Below are 17931 nucleotides of genomic sequence, written 5' to 3'. Positions count from 1 at the left end.
ACTTAAAGTAGATTCTAGCCTTACGTTTGAAAAGTTTAATATTATTTATGTATTCAGTACTTTAAAATCATTTATAATTTGCAGTTTTCTTGATTCCTTATTAAATTGTTAATAGTCTGGCTATCTTATAATAAATTTAATCTTATTTTCAGAAATAGCATCAATTAAGTTACCCTAATCAAATTATTTCATCTATACTAACAGTGAAGAGAAAAAATGACTACGACATCTCTACCGGACAGCAATGGATCATTTTTATCAACCACTTCAGCGAATTCACGATCTTCGGATGCTATAGCTCCAATCCCTTTTGTGATGCATGCTATCATAAGCTATATCATAGCTGCTGGCGGATTTATCGCTAATAGTACTATTATTATAGTAATTCTGCTATCACGTAGCTTACGATCCACTAATATGTTTATGTTATTTTGCAATTTAGCAACCGCAGACTTTCTATTAGCCGTTACCATTCCGTTTACAGGAACAATTATGTTAAATAAAGGTTATTTTTATTATGGTCTCTTTTTATGCAAAGCTATACCTGTAATCCAAACAACGGTTATTATCGTTTCTGCCTTAACGTTAGTCGTAGTTAGTATTGATCGTTCATTAGCTATCGCAAAACCGTTCTTTTTTGAACGTTGGTGTAGTACTAAAGCTATTGGTTTAGTTATTTCTCTAATTTGGATTTTCAGCTTTACCTTCGCTTCGCCTCAAATTCATTTTTTGACCTTAACACCCTATCAATATTGCTATATCCGTATGCAAGCACAGTCTTCTATAACTTATTTAATTTCTGGTATGATAATACAATTTTTTATGCCTTTGGTTTCTGGAATCGTTTCTTATATTGTCATTGGTAAAGTACTACGAAAATTAAATCAATTACCTATCCATCTACAGCCTAATGCACATCAACTTTGTTACGCTAAACGTCGCGCAAAGACGGCATTTATTGTTCTGCTAGTTTATATTTTATCTAGTATTGGATTTTATACTCTACTATTTATGGATGTAGCGCTTCGTACAAGATTTAAACAAGATCCATCCTTGTATTTTATCATGGCCAATATCTCATTTGTATTTAGAATGATTGCTTATTCTTCATCGGTGTGGAATCCTTTTATATATATGGCATCAAGTCCATCTTTTCGTCAAAGCATTAAATCGATAAAATTTACTTCTACCATTATTCCTATTCGCAGAACATCAACACTATTTATTATTCGTGATAGTGGCGGCTGTATGCGGAAAACATCGACTAAATAGTTGATTTCACCGGCTCAACGAAATAGTATTAAGACCAATACTATATTATTAAATGCGGACATTTAACCTCAACCTGTATGCTAGTTTATAGCCAAACTTATAGTTCGTACATAAGCTAAAAGTCTAAAAAATAAAATAAGAGTGATGTACCCGTATTAAGTTTCCCATCCTTAATTACTATTGCATTGCCGCTAACTTAAACTATGAAACGAATTCGCCTATATAATTTATTACATTTTCTAACTGTTCTTAAATTAAAGTTAACAAGGTGTACTAGTTTTATTATTTAATAAACTTACAGCTGGTATTGTTTATTGCATATAGTATGTCTTAAACGAAGATAAGAGGCTTACTATATCCATAATATGCTTGGAAAATGGTATAACTGATCCGTATATGGAATATCGTTATCTATAGAATAAAGTTTGCTTATCGCCAAGCATAAATCTAGAATTCTATTGCTGATATGGCGAGTATTGCAGTGTAAAATGGTTTCAAATGCTTTATAAGTATGGAAGTTACGAAAAATGAATGATTACTTTAATAGTAAATGCAATCTGTTCATATTAGAAATAAAGCTAAAGCTACTTCGTGACACAAGTCTAAGTAATATACTATTAACTTAGAAACGATGCAACTTATATGATGACCAATTTGACTTTGTGATAAAGTGTCTAACTTTAAGCAAGACTTCCGTATCTTGAGTATAAATTACGTCTTCTACCAAGGGCTAGATTAGCTACAACTAACTAAACTTCGGAGATAAAATATCCTGTTTATATACATTTAGTTACAGAGTATCACGAGGAAATAGGGATCAATATTTATTTTAATTAGATTAGCATTTCGTTACTAGCGTATCTTAAGGTATGAAGATCACCCAATACAGCATCTCTAACAACTACTACAAGCTACTTTGTAACTACTAACACGAATACTCACTTATAAAATCTTATATTCTACAATTTAGAACTTACAAGGGTATCTATCTGACAAATTAACACGTGGGTTACAATACTCATACAATCATACAATCAATATTTAAGCTATACTTCGGGCTGCACTATAGGCTTAAAATTCACGCTCAAGTTTGAGCAAAAATAATGTACACTAAATATGATTTGGATACGGAAACACTACGGCTATGAAAAGATATTTAATCAGTAAGTGCTATCAAATCATATTTATGAGAATAAATGTGTGTTAATCTGTTACGTACAGTGAAATTTCCACGAGTTTCGCTAAATAATAGAAATACAGTATATTATAATATACATATTTCCGCTATTTACAAAATCTTGTGTTGAAATTTTCTATTACAATAAATTGTTAAGCGGTATTTGGTAATTGCAAATGTAATCGTAATCGAATATGAACTTTGAGAAAGAGTCACAATATGGCAGGCATCCGATTCTTACACAATTAATCTAGTATCATACTTATGCAAAATTATCCGTAATAAAGTAATTCTAGGCGCAAAATCCTCCGAAGACTATTACCCCAACCCGTAAGAGTACGTTGAATACTTGCTTGATAGAAATATGAACTATTGGATAAAACGAATTAAGATTTGAAGAAATAGGCGATATTCACTTCAATCGCTAAAGTAGATAAAGCGTATGATGTTACTTACTAAGTAATGAGGTTACTGATCTCAAGACGATTCTTTACTGAAGCCTTTGCACAGTATATTTCGGACTATTGATCATGACACCGATTTATTACACATGCACTGTTATTTATTTTTAGAGCAATAAATTAATTAAAGTGGACCAGCGTCTTTAAAACATGACAAATAAATATTTGTTACCGTACGAACTACTGTATAGAAATAAAAGACTAAATTTACTGAATTAGTACTTATATATAGTGATAACTATTAATAGCTTATAGTAAGAACCATGATAGTTATTACTGGTTACATTAAATTATACCGCACGGTAGTAAGAGTTCTTATATGGTAGCTGATGTTAATTGATTATAGTGTCATGTCTTGTGACGCTTGTGATTAATATCTTGAAGATATTCAATTATAGTCGATACCATAAATAACTCCATGAATATAAATCTGTAATCTAGTTTAATAAATGCGCCTCACAATATCTATCTTAGTCAAATAGTATTTTCTAAAAGGCTTTTATTACATGGCTTTAGGAATAGTAGAGCAAGAATTAATTACTACAAGAATCTATTCTAAAATCTGAAGTATTCGGAGCTCAAAGCGAAGTGAAGTCTCTTCTCTCCATGAGCTCATCTCTGCAGTTCCTGTATGCATTTCGTTAAATCCATTTATGACAACTTGGTTAATCTATAATCAGATATGAGTCATCAAATAAAATACTTTTCTCTAATGGTACATCATTATTTTCTATAATCTAAATCATTCTTTTTAAGATGTCACTACTCTTCTATTAGCATCTAGGCCCTTTCTCCGAAGGGAATCTTAACAACTACTAAGTTTCTAGCTATATAAATCTTGTACCGTAATTATTAAACTAGCTTTTATTAGTCATCAACAATTTCTAATACAGTAGTTAGCAATCATCTAATTGTTACAATTCTCCTTTATAATTCGAAAATGGATCTTAAACACTAACTTCACTAGTACTCGTGTTCCCAACTAACTTAGGGACCTATCGTAGTTGAACTAACTCTCAGCTACACAAATAAGTTACTTATGATTAAATAGGTCTAAATACTTCACTTTATTTACGTTAATCTTAGTCGTAAAATGTATTAAAGAAAAATATAAGAATATTCTTAGCAATAGTAGTCAAGTGACCCTGCAAGTGACTAAATGGAACTGAGCAGCTAAGCTAGTGGTCGGCTTTTACAGTCTTGGCCTACGCCGATGGTGCACTTGTGATTATTCTTGACATAGCGACTTACACTGCATAGTATACATATCCTAGTATAATCCAATACGGATACATCACGACATCTAGTTATCTAGAATCATTCGGTACATATTTACGATTATAAATATCTGTGTATTGATTTAGCTATCCAGTATGAACTAACTTTCATAATCTTATGATGACTCATTCATGATAGCTGTTGCTGGAGGGTATTAAGCTCGGTGGATAGCTGAGTAAAATCGGAATTCTGTATTCGTTTAACTTAGAAACTAAGGCATCTAAATTCTTGTGAGATAGTTAAGTGATACCGAATCCCGTAGACTTTAGTAGTTTAGAGATTTATTTTACGTTATCCTTGTCACGAAGCGGGTTTGTGACAGTACTTTTAGTAAAACTTGGCTTACTAAAAAAAATTTTGGCTCATCTACTATTACTAATCATATCTTGCAATCAAGCCGCAAGATCAAACTAAATTTTACTTTCTCACGATCTGTTCTTAATCATAGCATTTAATTTGAAGCATTGAAGTGGATTCTTTGTACCACTAAATTACTTAGTGCAACCTTTTAATATTTAGAAATCGTAACATATTCATCGTTTTAAAATGCTGCAAATTGTACAAGTTCATTATCAAAAGTATAACTTATACTATTGGTATAATTCTTAAGCCTGTAGTACGTAGCTTGTAGTTAGTAAATGTATGGATCAGCAAGTATCTAGATCTACTGAATGAATTACCGTATTTACTAATATCTCAAGGCACTTCGGTTGAAGATCGACTTATATAATTACGATAAATTTACGTTCTCTTAACTGATTTTAGTATGAAATATCCCATTAGATCACGCAAAAATCTAAATTAGAAATAACGACAATAGCTCTAACTGATTAACTACCGGTCATATTTATATATACTGATGTATAGCCCTGCTATCGACCTCCATTTACTATAACACTAGCAATACGGGTTGAGAAAATAATTTCGGCTATTTATTGTCACTACCAACTAATTGAAATTACTATATACTGTTATATCACAAGGCGATCTACTGTACTGAAACTGTTTTCCGTAGTCAGAACTATAATCGACTATTCTAGATAACAAGTTAAGTATTCAACTTAAAATGAAATCTTAAATCAAATTTATTAATCGGTAACTGCTTAAACAGATATTTTAATGGCGTAAATAGTTAAACTGTTCAACCCCTTTTAGATTTACAATGTGACCATTCATAGGTAATATTTCTACCAAAATGTTTCCGTTTAAGACTTCTCTTATCTAACTGTAGTGTTGAATACAGCACTAATATACGAAATATCCCCGATTTTCATTACTTCTTATCGAACTTATTTAGTATGAAATTTAAATTTAGAATATCCAAAATCTGTATACATTAGCATATGCAAGTTTACCAATCAGGTTTATAATACATCGGCAGATGGCAACAGTATCAGTTAAACCAATTCCCAACAGTTATATTTAAAGGCTACCGCTAAATTTTAAAATTTCCATCTTAACTGAATAATTACTTAGATTACAGCTTTATAACGTAAACATTAGTTTGACCAATCTTGTTCCTAATGCTCATGTTTACACTATATTCAGTAATAGAATAACATAAGAACGTTGATGACAGTCGCCATCCCCTAATAAAGCGTAAATCTACATATTTGCATGAAATAACCACTTACGGTAATTTGTTACCGTGACAAGCCCATATTATCATATTTCCGAATTATTTTCTAACGTTATAGATTGCAATTAGAATTACCACGAAATACTCTATATATTTACTCAGCTTAAAGTCTATAGCTTGTAAATCGTACAATAGCCCAGAAAACTTTTATTTTAAATTAACTAAAAAATTAAGGAATTGATTCATTTTACTAGCTGCCCAAATCATATTCTCTTCTAATAGTAGCTGAAAACGACAGGAACAGAAATTTTCATTTAAATTCAAAACTTTGAATTTACGTATTATAAGCAAATTACTATTTATAGAGGAATACTTCGGCATACCGTTCCTATTATTATAGACTTTGAAGAAATCTCGATTGTTATAGTGTTTGAATTCTATTGAATAAGAAAAACCATACAAGTATCTCACCTACTAGTTTACGAATTAATACGCTATAGCATTCCAATATAACTTGTGCTTCGTCGGAAAAATGTAATTTATGAACATTACTTGTGACATGATACTACTACCGGTCAATAAGGCTTTTTATATAATTTAGGTAAGATCAGAGTTCATAAATTAATCTATCCTTATATCTAATTACAGTAATACAGTATTTATGATGCTAATTGGTTCAAATATATAATTGAAATAATTATAATTTTTTAATTTCATATTTTGCTGCTAGAAAATTATTAATTTGTAGCTATATTTATGGGTTTATACCAGCTGATTTGAGTTAAAATGCAAGCGTTACTACCTACAGTATATGTTGTTCATTTTATTATCATACTTTGCAACTACCGTTACCGAATTGAACCTTTCGAAGGACAGTACTTCGAAGTCATAGTAGTAAGGCTAATTGTCTTCTTACTAGCCCTTGCCATAGGTTAGTGCAGAAATCTGTGGAAGCAGCTCAAAGAAAGCTCTTGATATTAGTCCGATTAATTCATTCAAGAAGTAGCGCGTGGCAACACCAGCTTATGATAAATAATTTTAAACATCAAATTAAAATATTTCTATTTCTAAAGCCTTTTACAGCATGCCGTAGTGAATAGCCCTTAATCAATCAGAATTTTATTCATAACGGTTCGGACTGTGACCAATTAATCTAAATTATCTTATTAAAGTAGTAGCAATGGCCTCAGATACACGTACAATTTACTATAATATGATCGAACTATTGTGTTTGTCAATTATTAATTGAACTTAATATAATGCTATTACAAATTACAGTAGGTTCAATTAATAATTATCAAACGTTATGGTACCACCATTCGATCATGTCTGCTATCAATTACCGGTAGAACAATATACCAAAGTTGTAAAATCTTCATTAAAATTGAAAAAATAAGTTAGCATACAAAAAAATGAAATCACATTTTATCAATCATTGATAATATCGACAATCAGATTTGCATTTTCTACAAGATTTAATGGAACAAAGCTATTGCTGCAATAATGGAATAAATACAGAAATTAATGTCATTAAAACTTATAGTATTACAACTGTTATTTTGAATCGATGATCATTACTGGATAATTTTAAATCGTAGTCTGTCATTAGAATATGTGAGATGCCCTATCTCTTCCTAGATAATTCTAGCAGGGGCTTTCCTAGTGGACAAGCCGAAGTTAAGGCATTCGAATGAAATTATAGCTCTATACATCATAACTAAATAGAATATATTATAGTAATGCTCCGATATATTATCATAATAAAAATAAAGTTACTGGCCATTTAATTAAAAAATATAAAAGTACTACCTAGTACCCGTATGAAAAATAACATTTTAAAGTGTTGATTTTATAGAGAGTAGCTTTCAAAGATTTATTGAACTTAAGTACACTATAAATTGTAAGCAACAATAGTAGTATAATAAACGCCATTCGCACCCAATTACCAAGATGTCCGTTACAATAACGTAGGTGTGGTTGTCGGAAGCTATTGTCTAGTCATTTTATGTTTTCAAAAACATCTCCGTGGATAGTTCTGATCGAGTAAAGAAAGCCAAAAATGAATGAATAGTCTTTGATACTAAATTAAATATCCTTCATGCAGATTAAAATCTAGCAAACGGTCGATCAATTTCTATTAAAAAAAATTTGTAGCAGCAGTTTTAATTACGATTGACATTGATCTTCCATACGCTAATAAACGATACATTATTCTATTCTTACTTTCATCAAAAGCTCATTTTCAGTTGGCTACATTTATAGACTAGAAGTCTAACCTCATACCAATGTTTCAGCAGAATCTAGCCACGTAGCGGTATGTGACAGTGTTATATACTGTATTAGAGTAGAAATATCTATGTTAGGAAAATTCTGTTAGCCTCTCCTTATTTAGTTAACTTCTGATTTGGATATACTGTATTTTAATATAGCACTAACTTTTTATGACAGAGACACATGTACACATACTGAATTAATAGTTATAATAGGGAATGCAAATCATCTACTTACAGTTCGAATCATTGTGATTGTAACTTACTTATGGTACATTGTAAATTATCGTGGAAATGTTCCGTGATAGGACATATCGTAATCCGACTATTCTGTATTACTCATCAGATGTCTATGTTCGTAAATACTGTTGTCTGCATTAAGGGAGCAGTAGCTAAAATTAATATCTAATTTAGTAAATGATTCCGAACTTAATCGTACTAACTATGACTCATGAACTATCGAGGAAGAGTATATAAATGCAGTATATCGTGTAATAAAGTGGATTCTCAAACTTAGTGTTTAACGTAAAATACGAGGCGTTTAAGTCTTTGTGTGGTCTGCTGTTACGAAATAATATAGATGTTGTAGACATAGTATCGCTAAGATCTATCGTATTGAATAAGCCTGTTTATTACAGTATATTTCTGCAGTTGTTCTGTAATGATGACGATTAAGTCCTAGATAGCATATCTAAGAAAATAAGTTGTTATCTTATTATGAATAAGATAAGATTGTCGTTAACATTCATGGTATGTCCGTTATTGCACATTACTGGTAATTGTCTCTTATATATAACGGCTCCTAATGCATAATAAAGTTAGTTCGGTACTTAAGCTCTATTGGACTCGTGATTGTTCAGTACTCAAGCCCTACTGGACTATTGAATTATTGTTACGATAAACTAGAAAGCTTAACATCTGCTAGCAGAGCAAAAGTGTTTCTGATAGTGCAGATATCGTTCTTGATGCGTGGTTCAAGGAATTGACTTATTGATCGTACATTACGTTATCTTGTTGCAAAGCTGTTTTGTGACACGGCATGATAGCAATAATTACTCCGTTTAAATGCCAATGAAGCAATGATTGTAAAAATAGATTTAATTGATATTTAGCCATCCAATAAAGCTAATTTCAAAATCTTTAATCATTTAAACATGATATTATCCTTTTTAGTAATATTTAATTCTACTTAGAAAAACGAATGATGCCAACGTCTGGTTACGAATATTAGATTATTAATATCTGTTAAATGAGCTTGATTGGTAACGATCGTAATTAAGTATATAGTTACTTTAAAAGAAAAGTTTTTTATTTTTGACCAGGTAATTAAGGAAATAGTATCATTTTGATCTTTCTCAATGTAGAATATTAAAATTATATCTAACATAGCTGCTAAGATATAAACCTAAATTTAAAAAAGCGTTGCCATTCAATTTCCTTTTCTAGATTACTATTCATCATCGTGCTCTTTAGTTCAGTATGAAAATGGAGCTTAAAATACTTTAATAAAGATATAATTATTTTATCGCTCATAAGTTGTAATTAATAAATATAAGCTAAAACTTATTTATTTATATCTCATTGCTTAAGTCATCGGCTAGCCAACCGTTGGAAAAGATCTTACCAGCAATCACGTACTTTGATTTTATTACATATCGTTATAATAGTTTCATTCAGGGTTCAATGATTTACGCAAATGCTTTTCATTCCTTCTTGTCTGGCTCCAAATCTGCCTTTAATAGGTGCTTTAAAGCATTACATACTGATGAATTCCTATCATTAGGAGTTCATATAGACTACATATTTTCATTACACTATGAAACCTCCATTTTATGGATAGAGTAGTCAATGAACTTACAGTACTGCTACGTAATCTTGTTTAACAATATTTGGATAAAATTGTAAATGCTGCATTATTGATCTCATCAATCGTAACAAAATTTTAGTTCCTAGCTTAAAAAAGTCTAGCTTTATTATTAGCTAACTCTTTTATATGGTCATCCATCAATTTACACTTCCGATAATAAAGATTTGACATATTCTAGATAAAAATAGTCATTCAGAAAGCAATCTGATTCAACTTTCTTTATATGGAAAACTATGAAACATCTTTAATAGGGTTTACTATACTTATTATAAAGATTTTAAGTTTTCATAAATTCTAAGTTAATATCAACTAACAACTAACAATTTACATGAGAATCCATTACACAGTATATAATATTTTATACTCATTCATAATATTATACCAGGTACTACGTATCGCGACATACAGTGGCGAATACAACTATATGTCGCATCACAGATTAGATCATCATCAGCAAATTCTATAAATACGATTAACAATAACCATGTTATGGTGTACATAAGGAATGTTACTCAACATTAGACGATATTCGATCAGGATGTTGCACAAAACTGATTGCTAATCTTCCTCCACCTAATCAATATTTTTTAAATAATTCGATTACGTAATTGATTACTATTATCGTATATATTATATATTAGTTTTAAATAGAGAGTATAAAAATAGTATAAATGTATTAAGGTTTAGAAAGCCAAAGAAATAATTAACTGTAATATTTCTAAGAAAATACTGTAAAATTACTGCATTGCTTTTACGGCAATAACTCTATTGGTAGTCACACAACAGCACCAAAGTAAACATCGACGCCATCTTTTAATTAAGTAACGTCGGTAATTGCTACTGCTTCCTATTAATATGTACGGATTGATCACACTGTTAGTATACATTACAGTTAATAAGATGCAAGAAAGAATAGCAGAAGATTGAAGTTCATTTATCATTTGTAGGAACATAACTATTGCCGCAGGGCCATAAGTAGCTAAATTACCTATAAAGATGATAAATAAAGTAAATGCGATATTTTTCTCTCGCCTTAGCCAGACATAATTTCTACGATGATTTATTCTACTGTTATCTTTAGAGTGATTTTTACGAAAATCATGATATTGTTTTCTAATTCCTGCAGCGGACAGTATTTTATATATCTTAAAATAACACCAACCACAAGTAGAATTGAAAACGCAGTAGAATAAACCAACAATAAAGATGTTGTACGTAATTTGGCTAGGGCTTAAAATTGGACCGAAATTAGGTGAGCATAGGCCTGATAATGAGCTGTACTTTAGTTTACCCCAGAAACCATAGATCGGAAAGAGGCTACACAATGTGGAAAATGTCCATATACTGATCGAAACAGCAATCATGCTAGAGCGATTAATGTAACGAAGAAATACATGATCATGCTCTATCTTAATATAACGAATCATTGCTAAAGCCGCCAATGTCAAACAGCTACCGTAGGAAGTGATCATAACTGGAGCGTAAAAAAGCCGACACTGCCAAGTATTTTCAGGAAACAATGGTTGCGATGTTGGACTTTCATATACCACCATCGGGATCATATAAACGATACTAAACAATGAGATAACAGAATAGAAAATTATTGCTAGGCAATAAAGTTAATGTGTACATGGCTACAAATCAGTTTAAAAATCAAATCATATCACAGCGTATTCGTATTTAATTAGCAATACAAAATTTAAAAAATCAATATTTCTATCTCTTCCTAATTTGCTCGTATGAGCAATTTTTAACAAAACCTACATTTTCCCTAATCAACTTTAATTCATTCACGACAAAACTACTACATACTAGCATTTTTTTATGCATATTTGTTTGTAAAATAAAGAAAATTAAAATTAGGCACAAAAATTGTTTAGTCGACTTCACGATTACTACTAAGAATAAATCTATTAGATTGAGCATTTTCATATTAAGTTAATTAGTTAATTATTAATTTCATACGATAAATAGTTAGTTAGAACTGGATCACAATTGCTAGACATAGATTAATAACAGCTAGAAACTAATAGCAAAAGTACGTCTAACTGATTTTTGTAACATTTAGCATTTAACTTTCTTTGAAACGGCAACATTTCAGAACAAGTCAACGCCGCAACTTGATCAAATTTATATTAGAAATGCAAGGTACTCTTTCAAGATGAAACGCTATAACTAATAATTTATTTAATAGTACCACTATGTATTAATGCTAAAAATTTTAACGTGGATTCATTTGGGCAAGAAATTAATAAATTCAAAATAAATATTGCTGAGCTTTGAAATCGATCTGTAACGTGAAGTTCAAAATCTAGTTTTTACCTCGTCTAAATGTAGCTAATAACTAAGAAAACCGGTTATTTGTTGAATAAAAGTATGTTACAAAATTATAGCAATATTTCACAGTCAATGTTAAAATCGAATCCTGTAGGAAATATACTTTAATTTTACTGCAGATTGCGATAACTTCAAGTATGCTAACATGTTACTGAATAGCTAATGTATGTTGAGTGCTATTACTGTGGTGACAACAAATGCACTAGATTAACTTATTTATTTCAATAATCAAATCTTATATCAATGCTTTTGCCAGTAATAAATTAAGCTGTGGAAGTAATACATGCTTATAATTCGGTAGGAAAAAAGAACGTTTAATAGCTTAACGTATATGACAATCAAGAAGTTTGAAGTCGAAGTTTACATACCATGAAAGAACGAAAAAAAAATCTACCAAAACCAAATTAATGAGCAATACTTCTGTTGGAGGTAACCTTTTAAAACGTCCAAAAATAATGTTAAGAATCAGTCCACTACCAATGGATGAGAGTAACAGCGAAATAGCCCATATGATAGGAAAAATAATTCTAACACTGTAAGAAAATACAGTTATGTTCCATTCGGTATGGATGGGGCAAGGAAATGTACTATTTATCATATTGATAGCATATAATTTAACACTCTTATCCTCTTATGCTCTTACTACTCCCCAAGCTGTTCATCTATACATGTCGTAGTAAGTAATGGTTTTCATCAGGTATATTGATATATTCTATAAAATAGCTTGAAAAAATACCAAGAAATACCTCATGGGATATTTACAAGTAGACTTAGACAAGAGGTTTCTGTGGTATTAAAAAAATAACGCTATACTGAAACAATAATTCTGTATATTAAATTATTCTCCAGAGTACTTAATACCCAACACAGTTTTAGTTTAATTAATGCCTTTAAGTCCTGCAGCGCTTCGATTATCTTTAATGTCTAATTCGGTTCATCATATAGACGATTAAAAAATATCAGTTATGGTTTGAATCTAAGCTGATAAAAGAATATCCCATAAATATCTTCTATAGAATCTTTCAAATGCATTGATTTAGACCCTTTATAGGTTGCAGACAACATTTATTTACCAAAATGAATAGGGCTATATTTATTCTATTCTTAAAGATTAGCACTGCTAGAATTGAATAATCAATTATACTAGAAAGTTCAAATAAAGACTGTATTATAATAGTCCATGGATTGGCTTTATTCGTGCAGCAAAAAGCGGAAAGATTGCAGCAACATCTAAAGTTGACTCCTATGTATTCATATTATGTAGAACAGTAGAGTTCCCTTTACTGTTTATAAAGGTATCAACATTATTATTCGACTATCAATAAAATCTACTGCCACAGTAAGTAATATTCTTGCATTGTATTCCATGATGGTAACAATCTGTTCAAGTAACTCTTTCAAGATATTTTTTCATGAATCAATTTCTTCACCATCAAGTGATATTTTTATCCTAATCAAGATTATTAAAAACAACCAGCTTAGTTGTTATTTTTATATCTTTATTTGAAAATTTTAAATACAATCAGCTTAATTACTATTTAATATCTTGATTTGAAAACTTTAAACATAATTCTTAAGAAAAGTAAGAATTAGTAGGTTGATTTTTAATTTTATGACCATCTCTGAAAGTTATATGAAATAAGAACAGAGACAGTTATAGCAAATAGCAAACATCATACCAATAATGAGTCAAACAGCAGCTAAAATCTATTCAAAAGTAAAGTCATAAAATTAAAAATAGGTATACGAATCCATTTCACTATCCATATCATTACAATGTCAATTAAACCTTAAAATTAATCCCATGCTATGAGTGAGTACCTGGGATTCAAGAAATGAAATAGAACTGTAGTAGTGTATAACTTTACTACTGAAATTAAGACAAGTTAATATACTAAATATTCTATTACTTTCAGAAAATAACATCATCAAGCACGAGTAAATCAGTGATGATGGCATGTCCAAAATTTCTTGGCACTACAGTTGTATAAAATTTATCTTAAGAACATCATAGTAATTAACTGATAAATAAAGCCTTGAATTTTTTTTATGTGGCTACCATCTTCAGTAAAATTTTAGACAATGATACAAAAGGAGGAAGTTAATTTCAACTTGTTTACGTGATAAATAATTCTTAATCAATAGCGCTATAATATTGACTAACATGGCAAGTATATCCTATTATTCTAATTGATGTAGTGCACTGGGATATTGATGCACCGTAACAATTGCAATCGTTATCAATCAGCATCACTAAATCTTATAATTGCCATAGTCCAGTTACGCCTGATAAATAAAGGCCTTACCCAAAGTAAAATGGTCAACATTATTATTATCAATGGCTAAAGTAGTCAAACTAAAGACGCCATCAATGCAACAAAATAAAAGCTATTTTGAAGTTTTATCGAATACTCATCTAATGCAAGTATAACGTACTAATAATGATATATTTTATTTAGCTTGATAACCCTAACAAATCGCAATGATAGCCGCCTACAAATTACAGTAACAGCCTACCGTATGCTAGTAGGAATAAAAAACACTTTAGATACTATTTATCCCGCGAGGCATACCGTATATATCTATTCTTGTAATAAATCTTGTTATTTTCGTTACTATGACCCAGAAGCTAAGAATCGCTCGAATACTTAGCATATTCTCAAGAATCTAATTAAAACTGCTTTAGATCCCTTAATCACTTATGCATTTAATTATAAAGCCGATTATGTGCTCACGACGTACAAATTAACAGCTTCATCATATTTGGTGTATATCGTTCAGGAATTGAAAGGCCCTATATCGAATTAACTGGGTAATAATGTCTATAATTGCATGATAAATATATCTATTTACGTTGTTTAAGCGGCAGGCAATTGACGTCTACACTACCATACAATTGCAAATAAGCGCCTTTAAAATATTAACACAAGAACCATCATTGCCGTAAAAAGGTTGTAATATGTACCGCAAATATTCTGTAAGGTACGTAGGCAATCTTGCTATCAAATAAACAACTTAAACTGTTTCCAATTAGCATTATAAGATTTATCTAAAGTGAATTTTAGGGCCGCACGGTTGCTATAAATAACCAACTTGAGTTCGATCTTTGATCTGGGTAAGCATTCAGATAGTATTAGCTATTGTAACCTCTTGAAAAAGGAACATCACTATCTAGTTAATATTTTTAAAGTCCCACTAGAGACAACCGTCGCGGACATGCCTGATATTAGGCTAATTTTAATAGTCCGTTAGCAACTTTTATTTGCTACGGAGTTGTTGCTGCGCCAAAAGAAAATAATATCTTGCAATACCGCAATCCAAGCAATAATCTCAACAAATATAACAATTCGCATCATAGTTCAAAAATAACACTCACACCAGAAGAAAAGACAATTACAAATAGTTTAATAAGCTGCAATTGAATTTTAAATACCAGAATAATCATTTTGCGATTAGTTTAATTTTCAACGTTGGCAGTAGATTTTAATTACCAACATAAAATTTAAAAACTCTCTGTGTAAAACTTTTAACATCCTCTAACATAATAAATGACAGTTTACATCAAAACGAATATCAATTTTAGCGTAAATGATAATTTCTTCGATAAAATGAAAATCTCAATCAAAATATTACTACTTATAATTTCTCAGAAGCATTAATGTCACAGATTTTTAAGCATTTCATGGTAAGTAATGCTATTAACATTGATTAACCATGAAATATTGATAAAAAGCTATATTTAAATATTGCAATCCTTTACAGTAATACATTATGTGTTATCCACCACAACCAGTTTGCAGCTTATTGAATCTAGACGTAACGTAGAAAAATGGAATTAACAAATTTGCTTAAATTATTCCAGTCAGTCTAAAAGCATATTTATCGTATCGTTTTTTCAACTACTAGATTTGAATTGCTTCAGGGTCTATCGATTCTTAAAATATTTATCCTTAATAAATCGGCGATAGTGTTGGTTAGTTAGTAAAATAATCCACGGATTTAACATACTATTAGAATACATGATTGTTGTAATTACTACAATAATATCAGAGTTTACTTTAATCAACCCTATCATTCGAAATGTTATAATAACCGCAGCTGGCCCATAAGATAGAACATAGCCCAAAAAAATGATAAATAATATTATATTTAGTTTGATCTCTTTCTTATGACGCTTGCGTAATGATGGTAATTCTCGGTAATTTAGCACCTTCCCATCAGAATTGTTTACTCTAGAAACTTCGATACGACGGAAAGCAAAATGAATGCATTTGTAGATGCGGTAATAACAGAAAAAAATTAAAACATTTACGACACCGAAAAAAAAGCCCATGATTAGAATATTATAAGTAAGATGATTTAAATCCATTGGGCTATCGAACCATGGTGCACAAAGTCCATCAAATTTAGAATAATAAATAAGGCCACCCCAAATATTGAACAAAGCTGGCAGAGTAGCTAAAGTTGCTATGAACCAAATGGAAAAGGAAATAACTCTGACATTATGAACGGTAAAATAACGTTGAAATTTCAGAGTTGCTAGCTTGATATAACGCATGTAAGCAATAATCGCCAGGATTAGTGCACTTGCAAATGATGACAACATGATTAGAGAATAATGAAATCGGCACAAAAATGTGTTTGCCTTAAAAACGGGCTTCGGAATATTTTCGATAGCCATGGGCAGCATGTAAGCAACACTATCCAATCAAAGAAATAAAGTCAGATATACGAGGTGATAAATTTTAAAATTTGTAATAGTATAAAATAAACTATAAGTGAAATTTCAAATTTTTACTGAAGTAATTTCTTAAGATATCAGAAAAATGTTTGTTAAAAAATCCTTTCAAATCATAATAGGATGAAAAGGAAAGCAAAACATTTCGACGATCACTAGAAGTATTGCAACAACATATAAATATTCACAAGCACTATACTATTATATTAGCCGTTAACACAAATTTAAACTGCTTCATTTTATATTCATATTCACAATAGTGAAATTATACAATAAATACTTGCTTCTGAAATTTCGTATCGATGTTTCTATATAGTAATATTAATAAAATTATAACTTACCAGGAGAAAACGAACAAAAAATCCGCAACTAACAAATTAATAATCATTTTTTCTGTTGCTGGCATCATAGGAAAATATTTGGTCACGATAACTTGAAATATTAATAAACTACCAATAAATGACGCTATTAAGGAGAGAGCCCATATAATTAAGAAAATATTCGCTAAAACGGGAGACAACGTCGCAGTAACTTCTGTGAGATTAGTTGCTTTATCGGATAGAGACGACATTCCTATGAAAACATTTGTGGTTAGCCAGATAAATCAAATTCTAAATGGTAGTTTTATTTCAATATCGTGGGGATCTGTGACAATCAGACTATAACCGATTCCTTTCACGCATACGTGTAACTCTAATGCTTTCGATTCAAAAACAATAAAGAAAACCTAATAGAACCAATATTTATAACTAGAATCTGATCACAAATTGTGATGGTCACAATATAAAAGGAGAAGAAATTTGACAACTTTAAATTCCCTGCCTTGTAATGTTGATATTAAATCATTGAATTATCTTGTCAATACGTCATAATAACAAAATCCACTGAAATTAATAAAGAATCGAAATTTAATTCTAAATTAAGGTATTTTTCTTAAATTTAGTCCTTATAC

The 17931-nt window shown here is 30.4% G+C and overlaps 1 protein-coding gene across 1 annotated transcript; it reads left to right on the top strand.

Annotated features, from left to right (window-relative positions):
* Positions 1-216: 216 nt before the first annotated feature.
* On the top strand, positions 217-1272 carry TRIADDRAFT_56127 (uncharacterized protein; the record flags this gene model as incomplete). Its single annotated transcript, XM_002112684.1, has 1 exon — positions 217-1272. One exon carries the CDS (start codon positions 217-219, stop codon positions 1270-1272), a length of 1056 nt encoding a protein of 351 aa, XP_002112720.1.
* Positions 1273-17931: the final 16659 nt, after the last annotated feature.

Source organism: Trichoplax adhaerens, genomic scaffold, assembly GCF_000150275.1.
Source record: "Trichoplax adhaerens TRIADscaffold_5 genomic scaffold, whole genome shotgun sequence".
NCBI lineage: Eukaryota > Metazoa > Placozoa > Uniplacotomia > Trichoplacea > Trichoplacidae > Trichoplax > Trichoplax adhaerens.
This window is presented reverse-complemented; position numbering and strand designations above follow the sequence as displayed.